General features: G+C 35.4%; 3 protein-coding genes across 3 annotated transcripts; 2 read left to right on the top strand and 1 right to left on the bottom strand.

Annotated features, from left to right (window-relative positions):
* The first annotated feature begins 217 nt into the window (after nt 1-217).
* Nucleotides 218-5,612, top strand: LOC147284054 (adenine deaminase). Its single transcript, XM_086244810.1, has 7 exons — nt 218-347; nt 1,473-1,587; nt 1,719-1,789; nt 2,124-2,408; nt 2,596-2,674; nt 3,493-3,601; nt 5,374-5,612. Exons 1-7 carry the CDS (start codon nt 321-323, stop codon nt 5,450-5,452), a joined length of 765 nt encoding a protein of 254 aa, XP_086100936.1. The 5' UTR covers nt 218-320; the 3' UTR covers nt 5,453-5,612.
* Nucleotides 5,613-7,183: 1,571 nt separating this feature from the next.
* Nucleotides 7,184-13,312, top strand: LOC147284053 (protein RAE1-like). The gene is made up of 12 exons (XM_086243826.1): nt 7,184-7,353; nt 7,444-7,558; nt 7,648-7,734; nt 8,040-8,117; nt 9,022-9,215; nt 9,552-9,693; nt 9,990-10,070; nt 10,887-11,015; nt 12,031-12,108; nt 12,427-12,498; nt 12,789-12,869; nt 12,958-13,312. The coding sequence occupies exons 2-12, from the start codon at nt 7,520-7,522 to the stop codon at nt 13,006-13,008; spliced, it is 1,032 nt and encodes a 343-aa protein (XP_086099952.1). The 5' UTR covers nt 7,184-7,353; nt 7,444-7,519; the 3' UTR covers nt 13,009-13,312.
* A 1,382-nt stretch (nt 13,313-14,694) lies between these two features.
* Nucleotides 14,695-17,660, bottom strand: RABH1C (RAB GTPase homolog H1C). The gene is made up of 6 exons (XM_086243834.1): nt 17,406-17,660; nt 17,229-17,299; nt 16,492-16,580; nt 15,963-16,074; nt 15,458-15,548; nt 14,695-15,170 (listed from the first exon to the last, which is right to left on the bottom strand). The coding sequence occupies exons 1-6, from the start codon at nt 17,520-17,522 to the stop codon at nt 15,027-15,029; spliced, it is 624 nt and encodes a 207-aa protein (XP_086099960.1). The 5' UTR covers nt 17,523-17,660; the 3' UTR covers nt 14,695-15,026.
* Nucleotides 17,661-17,674: the final 14 nt, after the last annotated feature.

The raw sequence follows: 17,674 nt of genomic DNA, 5'->3' as shown, positions 1-17,674 counted from the left end.
TAGTGGCAGTTTGAAGTTTATCATTGAAGTTGAACTTATAAAATGAAAAAATTGTTTCAAATTATATTTGCAGGAAAAATAGAAAGAGTAGTAAAGGGAAAGACAACCAAGGGCTATAATGGTCATTATCAAGCATCAAGATTACAATGGAATGGATGGAACTGGTCCAGGACTAGGAGACCGACGTCATAGTCAGGAGCTTCCCTGGCGAATCGCGCCATTTATAAAGAAAAAAACTCTCCTTCATCCGATGTAACAACGTGAACTCCTCTCTCTCGCTCTCTCTCTCTCTCTCTATCTCTCTCTGCAAAAAGACTGCAATGGCTGTGAATCCATCCGATGAGGAGGTATATCATTTCCCTTTCTGTTCTCAATTTTTAAGCTTACACACTGTTTTTGAGTTTACAACTTTACATCTCTTCTTGTATTTGAAGTTTAGCTAACTCCTTGTGCTATTAAATTTTGAAGGGGGAAAAAGTTATAACAATCTGGCTAGAATTTTGAACACCACAACAAAAAGTAAAACCTCTAGTATCTGGGTCCATCAATTCTAGCTCACTGACTCTTACTACCCTCAGTTCAAAGAATATTTGGCTCTGAAATGAAATGGGTTTTGTTGAAAATGCATTACAACTTTGGTTTTTAATTTCTTTTTGACTTTGTTCAAATTCATGAATTTTCTCTCCCCCACCAAAAAAAAGAGAAAATAAATAAATAAAAATGAAGAAATGTTTGTTCACTGTTAGAAATGAAAGGCTGGTAGGTGGTTTTTTTTTTTTTTTTTTTTTTTTTTTTTTTTTTTTTGTGTATGGGATAGAGTGAGTCCTTTCTTCATGCAGATTGGTAGAGATTTTATGCCTAGTATTTTTTGTGTTAGTTTTGCATAGCTAGCTGGTTGATGGAGATTTATTGTACTGTTGGTGAATGCTAGACAATGTTGTTTTATGTCATTCACTTCATTATTAAAGTCGTTTTGTTTTGAATGAAAGAGAAAAGAAAGCTAGTAGAATTAAAGCAATCTTTACAAGTCATGATGTTGATATCCCTTTCTGATCAAGGTTGCTTAGAGCCTTCCAGAAATTATTTTGTTGAGGTTGAAATTAGCTCTAATATTATCCTTGTCAAACGTGATTCTTGGCAGGCTATCCATATATTTTAGACAAGAAAGTTTTAGATATATTGTTACGAAGTTATGTTTCATTGCTTGCGTGTTGCCAAAATGATTTACACACAACAATTGGATTCAAAGGGAAAAAAAAAAACTAATCTATTCCTTATCTAGAACTGGCCTTTTTGGGAATTGTCTTCAGCTTGTTATTAATTGGTATGGTAGTGGTCTTGTTCCCAGTTGTGGTCATATGATATACGTTCTCATCAATATCATATTAACGTATATCATATGTTGAATGCTAAATTTTATTTTGAAGTCTATTTGTTTGCAGGCATGAATCTAACACATACATTACTTGCAGGGGAAACCTCACATCCATGGAATTGTGGACGGAAGTTGCAGCATACCTGTTAGCTGTTCAAGCTTTAAATTAATAAAGCAAACCATTGATGAGGTCGACCAGCATTGCTCTCTAGGTTATCCTTTTTCTTTTTTTCTTTTTTTCTTTTCTTTGCTATAAGGAAAACTTTTAGTTAATTAGTGTTCCATGGCTATGCAGCCTATGCACACTCTGTTCTTCAACAGTTATGATGACTTTTCATTTCAGATATTTTGCCAATTCTTTTTGAGGAGGCTCCACTTCAAGCGAGGTTTAAATGCTCATTTCCCAGCTCACATGTAAGTTCCACCTTCTAATATGGTGCTGAACAATTTTACTGAGGTTGGATTTATAGATTCTTTAGTTTGATTGCAAATTTGATGCTTAATACATATGCTATAGAATACATTTCTAAAATCATTTTTGTTTATGAAGTCTCTCATTGGCCTTCCAGTTGTTGTCACTATTGGCTCCCAGTGATAGTCCCTTTTTTTGTTATTCTTGAAGTCTAACTGTTTATGTAAAGTCACTAACCTCATTGATGTGTTTCAATCTCCTACCCTTTTATTCCTTCAGTTGAGAATTTCGTGGTTGCACAATTTCACAACATTTTGAAGTCTTCCATTCATGCAGGCCCAAGATGTCTATAGCATTTCAATGTTGCCCGAGGAAGGCAAAAGTCTACAATGTGCTTCACTATTGGCTTTTTTGAGCTTCTTCAAAGCTTCTAATCCATCTAAAAGTCAGATGTGCATGGATGCTCAGTTGAGTTGCCAGAATTGCATTGATTTACAAGCAAACAGGGCAGTTGCTCATCCCCCATGCATCATCGAGATAGATATTGAGAAGGAACATATTAAAGCACCAGAATTTGAATTGGATACTGTTGAAAGTTTGAAAAATGAGGGTATACTAGCTGTAAGTTTCAATTCCTCATCTTTTTATGGTATATCCTTCATATTATCTAGAATTGAAATTACAACTTAACTGCAAACTAGAGATGGTCCAAACCTTACGACTTTTATAGATTAATTTCTATCACTTCAGACATCTTTTGTGTTCCTCTATTTCTAATGTTAATATCAGTGGGTTACAATACTTTCAGAGGGTGTTTCGGAGGCAGGCAAGCCTAAAAGTAGGTGGCAAACTTATGCAGCTTCTATTCAACCATGGCACTTCAAGAGGTATCTAAGCATTTCTATACCTTCAACATTGTTCTGTTTATTTTCTAGAGCATCATAAAAAAATGAAAATAAAAAAAAGTTTCAGTCTTGTTTTACAAAAAATATTGTCTCTGTCATTCTTTTTTATACATCACTAAAGAATAGGATTTTCTGCTGGTGAGCAATCCCTTACAGAGGCTTAACAATGCTTTTCCTACTTGAATCTAGTGGAGGATAATCCTGGTGATAAGTCATAACTCATAATAGACATATATTCTTGTGCTGAGTTTCCCTGTGGGCTGCCTGTAGGTTCCAAAGACATTTGGGACTTCTTTAGTCCAAGTGGAGCTAGCATGATTCAGCAAAAGTTCAATCCTGAGAGAACTTTAAGTCATACTCATTCCCCATTTCAACAGCATGCATTCACCTTTAGAAATATTGACCTGAACTTAAAGATAAAAAAACTAGAAGGATGGTAATCATTCTAATCATTAGGCATGATCCTTTGGTAACCTAATGTTTAAACCTTTATCAGGACTGTAGGTTATCATGCTCTATCTATCTATCTATCTATCTCTCTCTCTCTCTCTCTCTCTCCCCCTTCTTTAAGACAACAGTATGTTAAATCTTCCAGGGTCTCCTGTATAAGATGCATATTGCAGAGCTTATAATTATCCTGAGAGTTTCTCTAGCACTATTACTTTGAGGCATCTATCACTTTTATCTGAGATATGCATACTTTTGACTTGTCCACAGAACTTCTCTCTCAGTGATACTGTTACACTTGTCTACACAATTACTTAAATGAGAAGTTGATTTTGATTCTCATATTTCAACAGATAACCCAGTGACTGATAAAATTCATGAAACACCATATAACCGGTCGAGAAGATGCAGGCGCACTGCCTCATTTGACTCAAGAAAAGTCGTTCTCCTATTCTCAGTCTTGTAAGCTCTAGATTCAAAAGCAATTTGATACTCTAGTATTTACTTTATCAGTAATAAATCAATTTGATGAAGCTGTTATTAATATTTTTAGACCTAAACGCATCTTTCCTTGTTATTTGTTAATCATTGCATTAACAAAGTTAAATGAGCTGCTAATAACAAAATATCATTTTCAGAAATTTCTATGTCTTTACTATGAATTGTGTACTAGATATCATGAGAGTTTTAAACCAGAAATTGACTTGATCAGACAACTATAATGGGATGAGGAACAATGATGTTTTTATCTTAGAGTTGGATTGACGTGAAGACTAAAGTTTCTAATGTTTTACATTGACATAGTTATAATACATATCATTAGTCTTAAACCAATACTTGACTTAATCAGACATGGAATTGTCATGACAACAATGGGATGGGGAACAAAGGTGATTTATCTTAGAGTTGGATTGATGTCAATATTAAAGTTTTCTGATATTTTGCATTAGCATAGTTTATTGAGTGCTCAGATTTCACTCTAAAAGTTTCATGCTTAATGTTATATTTTTTGATTGAGGTGTGAAATCATATAAGTGATTGATACCAAGATTTTCTTAGAGTTCCCTTGGGATGACCTCTTTTTATGCTCCATTCAAGGTAATGGAAGGCTGCATATGATTTTTTTTTTTTTTTTTAAGAGAGAATCTGATCCTTCAGGGGCAAGTGCTTGTTAATAGGTGCTTTGTGTGTAAGGCATCAGCATAATCTGTGGTCCTTCTTCCCTACTGTCCTATAGCCTAGAGTTATGGACCTTCATTTTTTGCATTGCATTAGTTGGGTGTGGGCTAGCTCTAATAGTGCTGTGATTTGGAATTGGCTTGCTGTTTGGGTGCAGAGGTGGAATAAGGACTTGTGAAAAGTTCACCCTCTTCAACTTTTGGTGCTTTTGGATTGAGTGGAGTAGCAGAGCTTTCGATGGTGTAGAGCATTCTGTAATGGACTTAAAGGTCTACTTCCAAGATGGTTATTTGAATGGATTAGGAAGACACCGCCAAGTTCTTTCTTTTATTCGTTAAGCTTTGCTTTTTCTCTTGGTTCTTAATCTTTTGTATGAAGCTTTGTCCTGGAGTGCCATTTTAGTAACTATTTTACTTATTAGATAAGAGAAAGTAGCAAAACAGAACATTGGATGTGAATTAGGATGGGAATGCAGAAAGTTAGAGAAAAGGGGCGGGCAGCAAAGGAGGTCATCTCAAATATAGTAGTAATCATATGCTCCACCTATAGTAGGGGATTGGGTTCATTTGAGTTGAATGCTTCATGGGCAGCAAAGGAGGAGGACATTGAAAATATGGTAGTAATCATATGCTCCACCCGTAGTAGGGGATTGGGTCCATTTGAATTGAATGCTTCATCATTGTATTGAGTCTTCAGTATATAAACATATCAACACTTTGCAATAAGATTGTAGTCTTTGATGTCTTCTGAAGTTTTAATTTGAATCATTGACACAACTTTTCATTCTTGTTTGATATTTTGAATCCTGTTGGTTAATGCACCACTCTGCAAAGTGAGCTTTGTGGTCTGGAACCTAGGGGCTAGGGTGATCCATCCCATAAATGGAAAGTGTGCATAATATTTAAGGGTGTCCTTGCTCTGTTGGAACTCTACATATACGGATACTGTGATATGCTTAATTTATGGTCTTAATATATGTTTTAAACCCAGTAAATTTGGTTTTCTTTTTCTTCTCCTTTCTTTATCACTGACAATCATCAATTTCTATTTTCCAGGTCAAGTTTGGGGACATTGGTGTTGATATATCTGACATTGAGAGTTAGGCAGAGTGGCGACCGTTTCGTTCACATCTAATTCGCTGCCAACTTCATTGCCTCAAATTACTTTTCTGCTGTTGTGTATCGAGGACTTACTCTTTTGATGTATTTTTCTTTGTAATGTAAATAATGATATTTTCATGTGTGTTCTGTATATGGGTAAATTGAAATGCATATTTATAGTAATGTTATTGTTATGTTTGCAGCTTGTAAAAGCTCATTGCAACCTATAAGATTAAAAAAACTTAGATAGTTGCTCATTGCATATTTATAGTAATGTTATTTTTAGATTCGTTGACTTTAGGTACCAAATTGCAATGTTTTTTCATTTTAATTACTAAAACGTTTGTCATTTCATTTTAAATACTAAATTTCAGTTTATGTATCAATTTTAAAAAAATATGGTTATAACAATCTGTGACTGTTTAATAGTCATAATTTTTATATTAATTTGTTATTTTTTTAATATTTGTAAGGCTTAAACTTTAATGTTTAGTTTTTGGGTTATAGGACTTCATCTCCAAACTTAAATAAAAAATATTAAATTTTTATGAATTTGAAACGGTCAAACTACACAGGTCACAACACACAATTGTATATTAAACTAATTTGTAACCTAATTCAAAATGTTAAAACCCGGAGAGAATTGATCGGAAAGGATCCGTAATTTGAAAAGAAGGTTGCTATTTGTACACTTTTTTTTTTGCACATCCCTCTTAAAAAAAAAAAAACTTATGTGAAAAGTCTACTTAGCCCTTTCCTTCTTTGTCTCTAATTCTCCTTCCCTCACCCAACACACCCCATCCCGTACATACCCCCCATCATCTCTTATTTTTCTTCTTCTTCCCCCCACACCAAGCCCCTCTCTCTCTTTCCTTTTCTCCTTCCTCCCTTTCTTTATTTGGCTTTTCAACCCAGCCACCACATTCCTCCTCCTCCTCTCTCTCTCTCTCTCTCTCTTTCTCTCTCTATCTGCGACCACACGCCCCGGCGACCACCCCAGTGACAGGAACCCAACCACCCTGAACATAAAATATATATATATATATACATGCAGGTGGTTTGGCGGACCAGCGCCGAAACCGGTGGTTTCGTTCAGTAGGTAGCTGTCGAATAGAATAGGATTGTTTGGCAGGTACCCGTCGAACGAAACCATCGGTTTCGGCACTGGTCTGCTGAACCACTTGCATATATTTTTTTTTGTCTTCTTCTTCGGCGAGCTCGGTAGGCTGGGTGGTCAGTGTGGTCTTGGTGGCTCTGCATGCATGTGCGTAGGTTGGGTGGTGGGAGGAGGTGGGCTGTGTATGGAAAGAGAGAGAGAGAGAGAGAGAGAGAGAGAGAGAGAGAGAGAGAGGAAAAGAGAAAAAGGGAGAGAGAAAAGGGAAATGAATGGTTGAGTCGCCGGCGACCTTGCCGACGGTGGGGGTGGCTGAGGGAGGTGTAGGAGATGGGGGTGTGCGTTGTTGGTTTTAAATGCAAAGTGTGTTGCTTGTAGTGGGGGTGGGGTGTGTGTTGTCTGAATGGGTTAGGTGAGGTGTGTATTGTTTGAATGAATTGGGTGAGGGGTGTGTAAGAGAAATTTGGTAAGATTAATTAAGTTGAGGCATTTTAGTAATTGAGAAGAGTGTGTATATGAAAAATTTTAATTGTAAAAGGATTACGAGGGTGTAAAGTGAGAAAAGAATGTCCAAAAAGAAAAAAAAAGGACGCCCAAATAGCAGCCCTCTTTGAAAAACGCAACCGCCAGACAACACAATTTGTCCGTAAGAGTTAAGCAAAGTAGTAGGCCGTAAGACCTAAGCTAAGACCTTAACTGGCCCTCGCTCCGCTCCCACATTCCCTCCATTTATTTATACTCTACTCTTCTCCCTCTCTCTCTCTCTCTCTCTCTCTCTCTCTCTCAGACTCACAGTTTATTGTTCTTCACCTTCTCCCAAGGTAGAGCTCTCTCTTTCTCTCTCTCACATTGATTTTACTTCTCTAAACGAACGATTAGTGTTTAATTTCTTTATTTTCTTTGCAATGTAGAAATTAAATCAATTAGTAATCAGCTAGCCATTGTCACCGTACACTTTGAGCGCTGCTTCTTCAACCTTGAGTTCTCATGGCAGCGTCCAATCCAAATCCAAACAGGTCCTTTGAGGTAAATTCAATTTCAATTTCAGTTTTGCTTTTTGCCTTTTAGATTGTGCTTATGTTCTTGGTTAATTTAATTTAATTTCATTTTAATAGGTTACTCAACCTCCAAACGACTCCGTTTCAAGCCTCAGTTTCAGTCCCAAAGCCAACATTCTGGTCGCCACTTCCTGGGACAACCAGGTCTCGATTCTTCTTCTTGTTTCTAATTTTTTTTTATTGTTTTATTGTCATGTATATAGCCTTAGCTTCTGTTTGGTTGCTTAGAAAGTTATTTGTAGAGGATTAAATTGAATTTCTGTGATAATGTTATCGAACATATGGTATAATATATGAGTTTAACATTTATTTATCTGAAACAACATGTTTGTGATTTAAGGCAACCTAAGTAAGAAAAACATTTGGCATTTGCAGTTTTTTTTTTTTCCTGGCAACCATACAGAGGATTATTAGGATTTAGGAATGACTGCTGATATGCCTGTATTTAGGTGCGATGTTGGGAGATACAGCAGAGTGGAGCAAATGTTGCTAGTATGCTCAAGGCATCAATATCACATGAGCAACCGGTAGGCCATCTTCTCTATTATACTTTCTTTTTAGTATTTTATTTTTGCTAAAGGTATCTTGCAATTACGTTCTTTGATGTTGCCTTTCAAGTAACAGTTGTCTAAGGGTATCTTGCGATTCCATTCTATGATATTGACCTATTTCATTCTTCTCTATTCAAGATATATATATATATATATATATATATATATCTTTCTAATGGACTTCATGTCTAATGGCATTATGGATACATACGGTGGCTTACAGTGAGTCAATTAGAATTTTCAATTACAAAAATGCTATGAGTATAAAAAACCTGTTTAGATTTAAAATGTTAGATGGTCTGCCTTTACTTGTAGAACTTAAATCTTGGAAATTTTGACCCTGTAGTCTGCTCCACTAGCAGAGCTAAGGGAGATTAGATGTGGCCACGGTCCTCTGGTATGGTTCTTGGCCTTCGTAGATATTGGTATAGATCATATGCTACACCCTAGACTTATTCCTAGCTCTACGAGTAGTATGCTCAAGGGAGTCTTGTTATATTAGATATTCTTAACTTCTTCTCTTCCTAGTGACTTAGCCCTATCCTGGTTCCGAAGAAAGAAATACAATTTGTGCTGTTTGCTTCTAGATATTACTCATGCATAAAGATCAGAAAATTGTTTCTTGAAACAACAAAAAGAAAAAAAATAAAATAATGAATTGTAGTTACTGGAGGCGTGAGACATTTTTTATACGTAAATATGTATGTGTGTCTGTTTGCATGTGCGTGTGCATGTAACTTAAGACTAAGTTGGATATTACAATTTATGTCAACTAAGGAAATTATGTTATATATATGTATTTTATGTTTAAGCTGGTCAGCAGTTTATAGTATGGTTCTTGGATCAGTGTGCAAATTGTAATATATGCCTATCTATGTAGGTTTTGTGCTCAACTTGGAAGGATGATGGGACAGCTGTGTTCTCTGGAGGTTGTGACAAGCAAGTTAAGATGTGGCCCTTGTTGTCTGGTGGTCAACCAATGACTGTTGCCATGCATGATGCACCAATCAAAGAGATTGCTTGGATCCCCGAGATGAGCCTCTTAGTGACAGGAAGCTGGGACAAGACTATGAAGTAAGTACAACATAACATCCAATTCTTAAATATTTTGAGCTATCTGAATAATTGTACACCTTTAATTTATGTGGAATTTTTGTTAAAAAAAATTAATTAAAGGTTTTGGACAGTAATGTTGAGAATTTCATTCTTTGCTCTCGCCAATTTACACCCCTTTGCTCCTAGAGTTTCTTCTGTGTTACTTCTCATACATCTGACAACTAAGTTTCTTCTAATTGTTGATGTCTTGTATTCTTTTTCTTCCTTACATTTATTCATAGATTTAAGCTGTCATCTTGCCTTGATATAAAGTTTGCTGCTTGTTTATGTATGATCTTTGCTGCCTATCTTCAGGTATTGGGATACGAGACAGTCAAATCCAGTGCATACCCAACAACTCCCCGACCGCTGCTATGCTCTTACAGTGAGATACCCTCTAATGGTTGTTGGCACTGCAGATAGAAATCTGATTGTTTTTAACTTGCAGAACCCACAGGTAACATTTTATTATCAGGAGTTTTCAGATAACATTTATTTTATTGATTTGATGTAACAAGAATTCATTTAATAATAAAGGAGGCCTATTGCTTCAGTAACTTTATTTAATCCCAGTTTCTAGAAATAACATTTACTTTGGGGATAAGCTTCAAGTTTTATAGTTTTCAAGTTCAGTCAGTCAATTTTTAATATAAAATTGCATTTAGATATTTGTGAGATTCTCTTATTCAATTGGCTTGCCGCCATGGACATTCTATGTTTTGACTTCAATTTTAATTATTGCCTTACCAACAGACCGAGTTCAAGAGAATCACTTCACCCCTAAAGTTTCAGACAAGGTGTGTTGCGGCATTTCCTGATCAGCAAGGATTCTTGGTAAGTATTAACTCCTCCTTTAAATCCTTTTTGTTCTTTCTTTCCTTCTCTTATGTCCTTTGAGTTTTCTGTTTGGTTTCAATAATTTTCTTTTCCAAATAGCTTGCTTAGCATGACAAACTGAAATATGGTATTCTTGCTTGAATTTTTTTCATTGAACATGAGAATTATCATTCATGGTATTGTTTATTATTTATGAATATAATTTGATCCATTTGGTACCTTGCTAGGGGTTGTTTAGGTCAAATTAGATGCAAGGCTTTTGTATAGCCGTCAAATTGGGTATTGCCTGGGTGATTGCTTGATTTTGGGACCTTTAAGTTCTTCACTTACTCGTGTTTGTGCATGCCTTGCTGTTGGCGTGGGTTGAGGGGGATGGGTTGTGAAATTCCCTCTTTTTGTTGGTATTCATTAGTCATTACTGTGAAGAAATAATGTAAATGTCTTCTCAAAATGATGTGGGGGTTTCTGTAAGTCCACTAAAGGTTAGGACTTTGGAGAGCTAGTGTAATCTTCTCAAATACATTCCCAAACTTTTTGAGAATTTGATGTGTTTACCTGCCTACTTCACATAATTAAGAAAAGAAATAAAGATACAGCATAAACAAATGTTTGTTCAACATAGTTGATATACCTCTTCATGATAATCTGTGCACAGCACAAGAGTCCATCAGTTCCATTTTCCATTATATTTTCTTTTTTCAATCATATTATTATTCAGTGTGATATAAGATCTTGCATACTGTTTTTTCCTTTTTGCTTGGTAACTATTTTCTTCTCTGAATAATGATGATTCTGGTGTCATGCTCTGACCAGGTTGGCTCTATTGAAGGGAGGGTTGGTGTGCATCATCTGGATGATGCACAACAAGGTAAAAACTTTACCTTCAAATGCCACAGAGAGGGCAGTGAGATATACGCAGTCAACGCTTTGAACTTCCATCCTGTAAGATTTATATTGCCATTCCTTTAGTACTATTTTTTCCCCATATTTTTCTCGACAATTTTTGTTGTTTACAGTTTTTTGTTTAATTAAAGAAAGAGAAGGAAAAGGGAACTGAAAGTGAGAGGAGTGATGATAGAGGTGGAGGGGGAGAGCAATACATTAGAGTGCTTAGGGGGAGAGCAATACATTAGAGTGCTTTGTACAATGAAAACTAAAAACAAAAAAACATTTCAAAGTACTTTTTAGCTTTTGGCTTTTAGTTTTAGTTACATGTATTCTTTTTCCCATATATTTTTCCTCTCTTCAATTTAGCAAACAAAATACGAAGATGTTATACCAAGCAAACCTTGAATTCTTATTTTTTAAAATTTTTCTTTTTTAATAATTACTGGATTGTTTTGCTTGCTTGCTTGCTTGTTATAGTTTATAAGAATTAGAGAAGTAGTTATGTTATGGTTACTACACTTTTTTGTCTTACCTAGACTGGTGGATTTGGTGAAGTTCAACCTTCCCTGGACTTTGGATGTTGTCTTCTTTTGAGAATGAGAACCATGACCAAGAAAAATGGAAACTATCAATTGCTTTAATGGACTAATGCCATTTAGTAGTTAACAGAAGTTGTTTATGTTCAATGTTACTCACTGCATCTACAACAGTAACCACTTACGTCCCTGGTTTCAGATTTTTTTTATCAATGGATTTATGGACATATTAATGAATTTTAAAGTATCCTATCAATATCTTTCAGTTGATTCATTTTTTTATATTATATGAAGTCTCTTGGAAGTTTGAATACATTTGAATCGGTGTAATTTGTTTTACTTCAGAATTATGACTGGAATGCTTAAAATTTTGATATTTTCTATGGTTAGTGCAAATTTATTGTTTTCAACTTATTGTCCATTCTTTATGTCTCTTATTATGTATTTCAGAGAGTTATTGAATAAACTATGGTTTCATTTTCTGTATATTATTAGTTGTCATTTAAGAGCTTATTTTGTGTTCCTTCTTTCAGGTATATCACACATTTTCTACTGCTGGTTCTGATGGTTCTTTCAATTTTTGGGATAAGGACAACAAACAGAGACTAAAGGTTTCTCTCACATCTATTTTATGTTGTTTCACTTGTCTTTGTATTATTGCCAAGGCTACAAACATCTTAATTTTTCTGGATTATTGCTCACTCTCTCTCTCTCTCTCTCTCTCAGTTAAAGTTGCTGCTAAACTGGCAATTTTACTTTCTTTCTTTAATTCCTTACGACAAATCATTTTCCTTTATGGAACTGCCTTGCCAATTCTGCAACTCTCTCCATCTGGGTTATATTTGGTCTATGATTGATAGTTTGATCTTTTGTAGTTATATGCATATATATATATATAGGTGTCTAATACAGGTTTTTCTGATTTTCAGGCCATGTCAAGGTGCAGTCAACCTATCCCTTGCAGTGCTTTCAACAATGACGGTTCCATATTTGCATACTCAGTAATTCTCTCTCTCTCTCTCTGAGTGTGTGTGTACGTGTGTGTATGTGCGCGCGTGTGTAAATACACACAACTCATATATACCAAGGCAGAATAATCTATAGCAGTGTTGTGCCATTGTACAGTCATGTTTCTTTTGTACGCATGCGACTCTTGGTGGTTTATGGTTGCAATCTTCGGGAATAATAAAATGCCTTGTGTTATGCCTTTTCTTTTATGGTTATCCATACCGAATGAACCAGTTCACTCTTTATATATTACATTCAAATTGTTTTCCAAATTTGTTTGTAGTCTTGCTATGATTGGAGTAAGGGTGCAGAAAAACATAATCCTGCTACAGCAAAGAACTACATTTTCCTCCACTTGCCACAGGTATATTCAATGATACTACAATAATTGTCTTCATGAAAGGCCTGAAATAACTCAAACATACAAAGTTATAATGCGTTTTTGGTTGCAGGAATCCGAGGTTAAAAGCAAGCCACGAGTTGCAACTGGTGGAAGAAAGTGAAGCCGGTCCTGACCAGCCATTCCTGCTATCCTATGACTGTTTTTTGTGTATAGAATAGGTGACCTTTTATAGTTGCCGATGTATGATCATGGCTGATGGAGGTTAAGCCCCTCTGAGTAGACATTTAGATAGGAAGGCCCCCTAGTGCTATTTTGAATTTCCATTCCCCATCATTCTAGGCCCGGCATGTTAGTGCAGCAAATAGCATTAGATATTGTACTGCAAATTTTCCTTCTTTGAAGCTAAAGTTTTTTGTGATTGCATTGGAATGGATCCAACAATTGAGTGTGACGGTGTTATATAAACTTTTGAATTTATATTACATGGTTATGATTAAAATGAACAAGAACAAGACTAAGCAGAGAATTCAAATTCATTAGAGATCCAGAGAAAAAACATTCCGAAGATCTAGATTCTCTAAATGTAATTTTCATAGTTACATTTTGCTTAGAGAGAGTTTTGTTCAAGTGACTAATTTAAATTAAAAAAAGAAATAATTAGATTTGAGTTTTTTAGAAAAATAATTTTAAGATAGAAATCGAGAGTGTTTTAAAATTTATAAGAAATTTTTTTTAATTAATATTAAAGTCCTTTAATGTATAAGAATTTTTTTTTTTAATTTATAATAAAGTATTTTCCCTCAGAGGGTGTAAAATGAATTTTGTAAAGGTTGCATGTTAGGTTTTGATTCAGGAATTTTGGGCCGTCAAAGAAAAAAAATAAAAGTACTTAATTAAAAATCTTAAATCAGTACGGTCTTAGTCTAAGAAAAACTCATAAAATATATTTTTTTTTTTTTTTGTAACATAATTTGAGTTACTTACTTTGGAGTTAGGAGGTTAATTCAAATCATCTTCCTCCAACGGTCACTTTCTGTGTTCTCTGCCGCTCTAGCGCGCTTAACCTTAAAGCCACACAATCAACAACTCAAACAAACACACAGAGAAGATCGCATGATGGCATCCTCCAAGAGACGAAAGGGTCTCTTCAACAAAGCAGAGCAGTATGCCACACTCTCCGCCTCCCCCGTCGCCGCCGAGTCGGAATTTGTTCAGTCTCTTTTTTCTTGAACCACCGCTGCATAATATTCAATTATTTGCTTTCAATAGCTGACGGGATTTAAGGTTTTTGTTTAAACGTTCTGTTGTATGAGGGAGAGGGGATTTGGATTTCAGACCTTTCCAACATAGTTGAGAGAATTACCATCAAACCAATAGCTAGTTGGTGGTTTTTGTTTAAATTTGATGACATAGATATATGTTTGTCGGGTATTTTGGGATTGTACATTCTCTTGTTCAATCTCTATTGTCTGTAATTGTTTCCTAATTCTAATGATAAATTATTAAATTTATGAATTTCTTGTGATTTCTTCAATGAAATTGTTTTAACACTTTTGTTTGGTTGATGTATAATCAATGCAACCATAAAGTTGCTTGTCCTTCAATTATATGATCCATTGCTGAAAGTTTGTAGGCCTTTTAGTTGTAAAAAAGGATGTAGTCGGCTAGATGTTCTATGAAGAAACTAGCTAGTTGATACAGATGGTGCTCTTGAGGGCTTGAAGCTCACATTGGAATTTGAAGCTGAGTCTGCAGCCAGCTGGGTTGGGTCTTTGTTAGCCTTCTCCGGTTTCTAGAGCCGGTCTTGAGGCCAGACAAATGAGACAACCACCTCGAATCCCCAAAGTTAATAAATTTCTTATATGTTATGATGATTTTTGTGAGTACATACGGAAAAAACATATGGAGAACTTTCCACCTATAGTGCAGGGAAAAATATGGTTATGGAAATATAACACAAAATTCAAACCGTCTTTTTTAGTAGGTTAGAACAAACAATTGCTACCTTTAGTTTCCTATAAACACTCAAAGACCACCTGATTACATAATGGAACAGAAAGCATTAGATCTATGCCACTTCATCCTGCTGTAAAAATAGCTTATACTTGAATAACTATGTTGGCTGAATTTGGATTCTACTAACTGCTTTCTCTTTTTTCTTTTGAATAAACGAATAGCCTAGCATGCGCAACCTCCTCCTTGCTGCTCTGTTTGGGATGAATTGACAGTCGGCTTCAGGTTTACATCGACCATGTCTTCCTGCTTTGTGGAAGAAAGGGTTTCCATCCCTGGCAATGCAGCAGCAATCTTACGAAACAGAGGCTGCAATTTTGCAATCATGGTAGTTGTACAAAAATGTGAGCAACTAAAACAAGGTGAAACAAAAAGTAGAAACAAACCAAGAAATACTTGCATCAGAAGAGTAGATCATGCTAATTAGTAATTAGTAAGGCAGGTATCATGTACTATGGAATATCTGTACAATGACTATGACACAAAGTTGAATTTGATCTCATTCGCTCCCCTATGTTAGAAACATTAGATGCATGGATATTTTCAAAAAGGGAAAAAATACATATGGATAAATCAAGGAGTTTATTTATTTGTACCTTGATATTGAATCCTGCTTTTGCACTAGTTTCTATGAACATGACTCCAAACTCACGAGATTTGGAATCTCCTTCCTCTATAGAAACTTGTCTGTTTGATCAACAAAAGTAAATTGTCAGAACAATTTTGGAAATTGAATAATGAAAAAAAATGAACCATTGTGTATTGTTAAGTAACTGGATAAACTCAATAAATCACTAACCACACTTCTATCTCTGATACATTGCAATGTAATAAAGCAGGAATTTCATTATATTACAGATACCACAGCCAATGGTGTCCTGGATGTCTTAAGTATCTTCATGATGAATGGTAAAGGTTCACTCACAGAAGAAAAACCTATCTTGTATTGGTTCAAAGATGTTTTGGGTCTATATAGAACCAAAGGAGACACATATAGAAAAGTGCTCTAAGATGGGCAGAAACTGAAATTGTACAAATACTATTGTTCTGCTTGCAAAACTAAGGGGAGGGGGATACTTAATTCTTAGATACATTCCTCACCTTTTATCAACAAGATCAGTTTTGTTCCCAACAAGCACAATAATGACATCAGTTCCCCGTTCTGTCCGTACTTCCTCAATCCACTTATTCGTGTTCAGAAATGACTGTCTATCTGCATAATGAAAATTCAGTCAGGAACTTTAGGAAACAAAATGTCTGTATGAAAAGCAGAGGTTAAAAGTCAATTATGCATTAGCTGATATAAATGAATGTTCGATGCTGTAAGGACTATGTAACTAGACAAGAGTGCACATGTACATGGATGTGCACCCACGCGCACAGAAGCAAAGAGAAGAAAGATGGTTTTTTCTGTCTGCCTAATTGCCAGGCAGCCATTTCTTTTTCTTTTTTTTTTTATCAAAGAAAATTGTTTAGTGTTTACTAGCAAAAAAGAAAAGCTGAGTAATGACAAAAGGACCTCTCTAATTTCTTATCCTTGTAAAATGAATTCAAATTGAAAGAAGAAAATTTTGATTATACAATATGATTCTGAAAGACCCAACTCCTCTTGATCAAAACTACTACTCACTGGCTACATCATAGACGATTACTGCAACAGAAGAATCCCTGATGTAGCTAGGAATTAGACTCCTAAATCTTTCTTGCCCTGCTGTATCCCTGTAAATTTAAAATGGTATGTTAGAAAAATATAGATATTTATCCTCGATAAACAGGAGATATAAACATCAAGTAGACAACCGTGAACTGAAAAAACAACAAGTGTGTTACAGTAACAAGGCCTAACAGTTGATTTACCAATGCTCCTCAAAAGAATCATGAAGCAGAATGAACCATGCTTGTCAACTATAAATTTATTCCAACCACAAAAGTTGTCTTCGAAAAGTCATTCAAACTTTGTAAAAAAATGCACAAATTGGTTTACTAATGCAGAGGTTCTGTTATTTCTTGTGGGGTTGCCATTCACTTTTTTGCCCAAATGATTCAGCAAAATCAGTATCTTAACCATTATGGCAATCAAGATTCTTCTGCCCAATGCATTGCCTTGGTCTAATAAAACACTTCCTCCTCACTGTTTTCAACATGCTTTGGCTTGAAGGGGAAAAAGGAAAAACAAAAAATGCAAGAAATGAGTCCCCTTCGTTTTGGGTTTCTTATTATGGATGCAATGCAATGCAATCACTTGTGAAATGCAAACAACAATTAGATCAGCCTCAGAAGGATATTCAGCATCAAACAAATTGACACATTACAAAAAACAAAAAAATGATAATTTTTATTTGACCAGAAGGAAATAATGCATCGTACCAAAGCTGCAAACGAACTGTCCGATCTTCAAGGTACATCGTTTTTGACAGAAAATCAATTCCAATCGTAGCCTGCAATTCATATACCAAAAAAAAAATAATCACAGAAAAATCAAAATCGCATGAAATGTAAGAAATGATGGAATGAATGAAGAAGTGGGCGAGAATAGTGAAATACCTGATAGGTGGTATCGAATTTGTCGTACATGAAGCGGGTGATGATGCTGGTTTTGCCGACGGACTGATCACCGAGGAAGACGAGCTTGTATTTGGCCAGAGGGGACACCGTCGCCATTTTCGAGATTGTTTGGTTGTTTGTTTGTTCGTTGAGCTCCCTGTAATTCCTCTTGGGTTGGATCTGAATCTCACAACAACAGCAAAGAGGAGAAAATGACTTGCAAACGCTTTTTCCGTTTTTTGAGTTGAACTTATTTATATATGAAGCCC

Source organism: Dryas octopetala, chromosome 5 (genome assembly GCF_963921425.1).
Source record: "Dryas octopetala chromosome 5, drDryOcto1.1, whole genome shotgun sequence".
Classification (NCBI taxonomy): Eukaryota; Viridiplantae; Streptophyta; class Magnoliopsida; order Rosales; family Rosaceae; genus Dryas; species Dryas octopetala.
Note: the sequence above shows the minus strand (reverse complement) of the source record. Positions and strands in the feature narration are given on the sequence as shown.

Coding starts and splice junctions, on each gene's coding strand:
- LOC147284054 (XM_086244810.1), top strand. CDS start 321: ATGGCTGTGAATCCATCCGATGAGGAG. Junction 1,790..2,123: donor GCTCATTTCCCAGCTCACAT/GTAAGTTCCACC, acceptor CCATTCATGCAG/GCCCAAGATGTCTATAGCAT. Junction 2,409..2,595: donor AAAATGAGGGTATACTAGCT/GTAAGTTTCAAT, acceptor CAATACTTTCAG/AGGGTGTTTCGGAGGCAGGC.
- LOC147284053 (XM_086243826.1), top strand. CDS start 7,520: ATGGCAGCGTCCAATCCAAATCCAAACAGGTCCTTTGAG. Junction 9,694..9,989: donor TTAACTTGCAGAACCCACAG/GTAACATTTTAT, acceptor CCTTACCAACAG/ACCGAGTTCAAGAGAATCAC. Junction 12,499..12,788: donor GTTCCATATTTGCATACTCA/GTAATTCTCTCT, acceptor ATTTGTTTGTAG/TCTTGCTATGATTGGAGTAA.
- RABH1C (XM_086243834.1), bottom strand. CDS start 17,522: ATGGCGACGGTGTCCCCTCTGGCCAAATACAAGCTCGTCTTCCTCGGT. Junction 16,581..17,228: donor ACAGTTCGTTTGCAGCTTTG/GTACGATGCATT, acceptor TTAAATTTACAG/GGATACAGCAGGGCAAGAAA. Junction 15,171..15,457: donor AAGCAGGATTCAATATCAAG/GTACAAATAAAT, acceptor GCAAAATTGCAG/CCTCTGTTTCGTAAGATTGC.